We start from the raw sequence: 2,687 nt of genomic DNA, 5'->3' as shown, positions 1-2,687 counted from the left end.
ATCGGAAGAAAACACTACAGGGGTAAAATCCATGGACAGAAACAAGAGATGCAGATCCACCACGCGAAATCACCGTTTCATTGTCATTCCAACCCCTCACCATCATGACGAAGAACGTGGGTTCTGGTCTTAACTTGCTGCTGCAGATTAAACGATTTTTCTGAACACTTAAAGTGTTTTCAGACAAGACTGGGCTTTGTCGATCCTCTTGCACGTGCTCAGCTTAGCCAGCAGCCAGCCTGAGAGACAGAGATCTGCTACCATGTTTGGGGAAACCCAACGATACGAGTAGATTGAGAATTTTTGCCAAGACAGACAACAGCTAGAGGCCAGAGATTTCAGGACTGTGCCCTGAGGCAAGCCAAGTACGTGAGAGACCTGCACCAATCTCCAGTTGTTTCCAGATGTTAAAGATGATGTCCTATGGTGTCGTATTGCTGCACGTGTGTCAGCCAGGGCTTGTGGGCACACAACGTGCAACACTTCAGTCCTATTCAAGCAAGAGTCAGATGAAACTGCTCCCCTGAAAAACTCTGACAGGTCAAATCCCAGCTAATTTTAACAAGGTGAAGAATCAATATTTAAGTACCACTTGAAACGAAAAAATAATTGGGAATTAAAACAGGAATTGGAAGATTTAAGTAAGAGTACAAGGTTACAACAGCCATTAAATACATTTAGTTACGTATTGGTGTGTGAGGAATACATTGGTAATGTGAACAGCATTTTATGTAACACACCGGTCTGTGGTAATTTGCTCCTTCATTAAAAAAAATCAAAATACAATAAAACCCAAAATGCCTGTGAAGGTCACTCAAGCAGGAATTAAAAGACTCTCTGCTGTATGACACATCCAAAATTTTCAGGAGGTATACGTGAACAGGCAAGGCCAAGCAAGAGTGCTGGAACACGAGGCAGCAGGTAAAAAGGTCCACACCGGCCTCAAACTCATCTCCATATTAATGGATACTGCTTCGGCGGCTTTCCAGAGGAGCGATCTGCAGTGCAGCTGTAACCCAGCACACCCATCTGACAGCAGACTAAACACTTACGCCTGCATTTCCATTTTGCTGTGCTCTGAATGCTGATTCCATTTATCACCAAAAAGGGCAGCTGGAGACTCTTAAGTAACACAAAGCGCAGAGAAATGATTCACCTCTGTCTCTGGAGCTGCCTCACTGCCGAGCTCTGTCGCTCGGCCTTTTAAAACAGCTGCAGAGATGCAGAATTGCCTTTATGTCAAAACGCACCTTGATTTATACCCTTCTGAGCTTCCCTAACAGAGCCTGACTTCTCAGCATTTTCAGCTGAGTTTATCACCATCATTTACTCAATAGATCACGAGACAAGCAATCTCAACCATCTCCAGAAGGCTTCCTAGTTTCTTGAATCATTTCCACACAGGATTAAGCATCTGACGAAAGCATCGGCTACTTTCCGGCAAAGCCACGTTCTGTGCTTCTCTTCAGCGAAAAAATGGAATTTCAGGTCCGAGTCGGCCTTTCCGTAACACTGTTGAACGAGCAGCTGTACTTGCTGCACCCTCGGATTGATGTGGGTGCAATTAGATGATTCAGCAAAACGAGGACTCCTTTTTAAGAACTGAGAATTTAGCACAATTTTTTTATTTTTTTAAACACGTGATGGGCCTTTCTCGCTTCTGAACTCCCACCAGGTCAAGATGGGTTTGTGCAACATTCGGTTCCCAGCCTCACAAACATAAATCCACACGGCAAATATCAAAGACAGACAATTCCATTATACAGGAGCAAAAAAACAATATAAACTGGGGAAAGATTTGAAGCAGTCAGAGGTGAAGAGCACAGTGCTTGAAACTCCTTATATTTATCTTCACACATTAGCTTCACTAATTCACACATCTTATTCCTTTACAGAGGACTCCATAGGCCTGAAGCAAGCAGAAATTACATCACTTGCCAGAAAATAACCTGAGGAATTTTAAAGATTTTTTTTAGAGTGGTAAATTTAACCACGATCGAGTTTCCCAAGTTCCTATAACGTCATTTGCTTTATTACCCAGTTCCCACACAGAATCACGCTGCAGGCCGCTCCCCAGAACAACCACACAACAGTCAAACGCGTGGTGAAAGTTGGTGGCTGCTTTCAGTTACTTCTTGCTCACTTTGCAAAGTTACTTACGCTTTTCTGATGAATTCTCCTAAAAGTTGTGTGCGGGGCCAGGAACTTGGTGGACACATTTTCATGAGGGCAAGAAATGAGAATGCTTTTCTAGAGGAGGAAAAAAAAAGGGGAAAAAGAATGAGAAGGGCTGTTAGTCCTGCTGAAATACAGAGGCTGCTGAGGGAGAACTAAGAGCTGGGCCCAGCTGTGCTCTCTCTCAGTCTGAAGATGGATTGAAATGCAAAATTTGGCTTAGTCTCATGTCTTCTCAAGATACAGGCCCTGGCTAACGACGACACACAGCCCCAGCCCAACTACGGTACGTTATGGACAAGCTCCAGGGCACTGCACAGGTGGGAGAGCCACAATAGCTGGACAGGACCATGCAGGGGAGTGAATGACAGTTTGAGGCTGCTATTTTGACTCTTGTCACGCTCCTTTGCGCGTGGAAGGTGGTTACCGACCCCCGTTCCACCCCAACCCTGGCACCTTAGTGACTTCCCCAACCACGAAGCCTTCAGACGCAGAGATGTCCGGGACACCCT

At 45.0% G+C, this 2,687-nt stretch overlaps 1 protein-coding gene across 1 annotated transcript in view; it reads right to left on the bottom strand.

Moving 5' to 3' along the window:
* PAAF1 (proteasomal ATPase-associated factor 1) overlaps positions 1 to 2,682 on the bottom strand; it is a gene marked incomplete at both ends in the record, with an annotated part of 10,646 nt that extends 7,964 nt beyond the window's left edge. Inside the window, 2 exons of the mRNA XM_009877818.1 lie at positions 2,161 to 2,250; positions 2,632 to 2,682. Coding sequence (XP_009876120.1) covers positions 2,161 to 2,250; positions 2,632 to 2,682 — 141 coding nt within the window. The remainder of the gene's footprint in view (positions 1 to 2,160; positions 2,251 to 2,631) is intronic.
* Between the last annotated feature and the right edge of the window lie 5 nt (positions 2,683 to 2,687).

This window comes from Apaloderma vittatum, unplaced genomic scaffold (genome assembly GCF_000703405.1).
Source record: "Apaloderma vittatum isolate BGI_N311 unplaced genomic scaffold, ASM70340v1 scaffold31101, whole genome shotgun sequence".
NCBI lineage: Eukaryota > Metazoa > Chordata > Aves > Trogoniformes > Trogonidae > Apaloderma > Apaloderma vittatum.
This window is presented reverse-complemented; position numbering and strand designations above follow the sequence as displayed.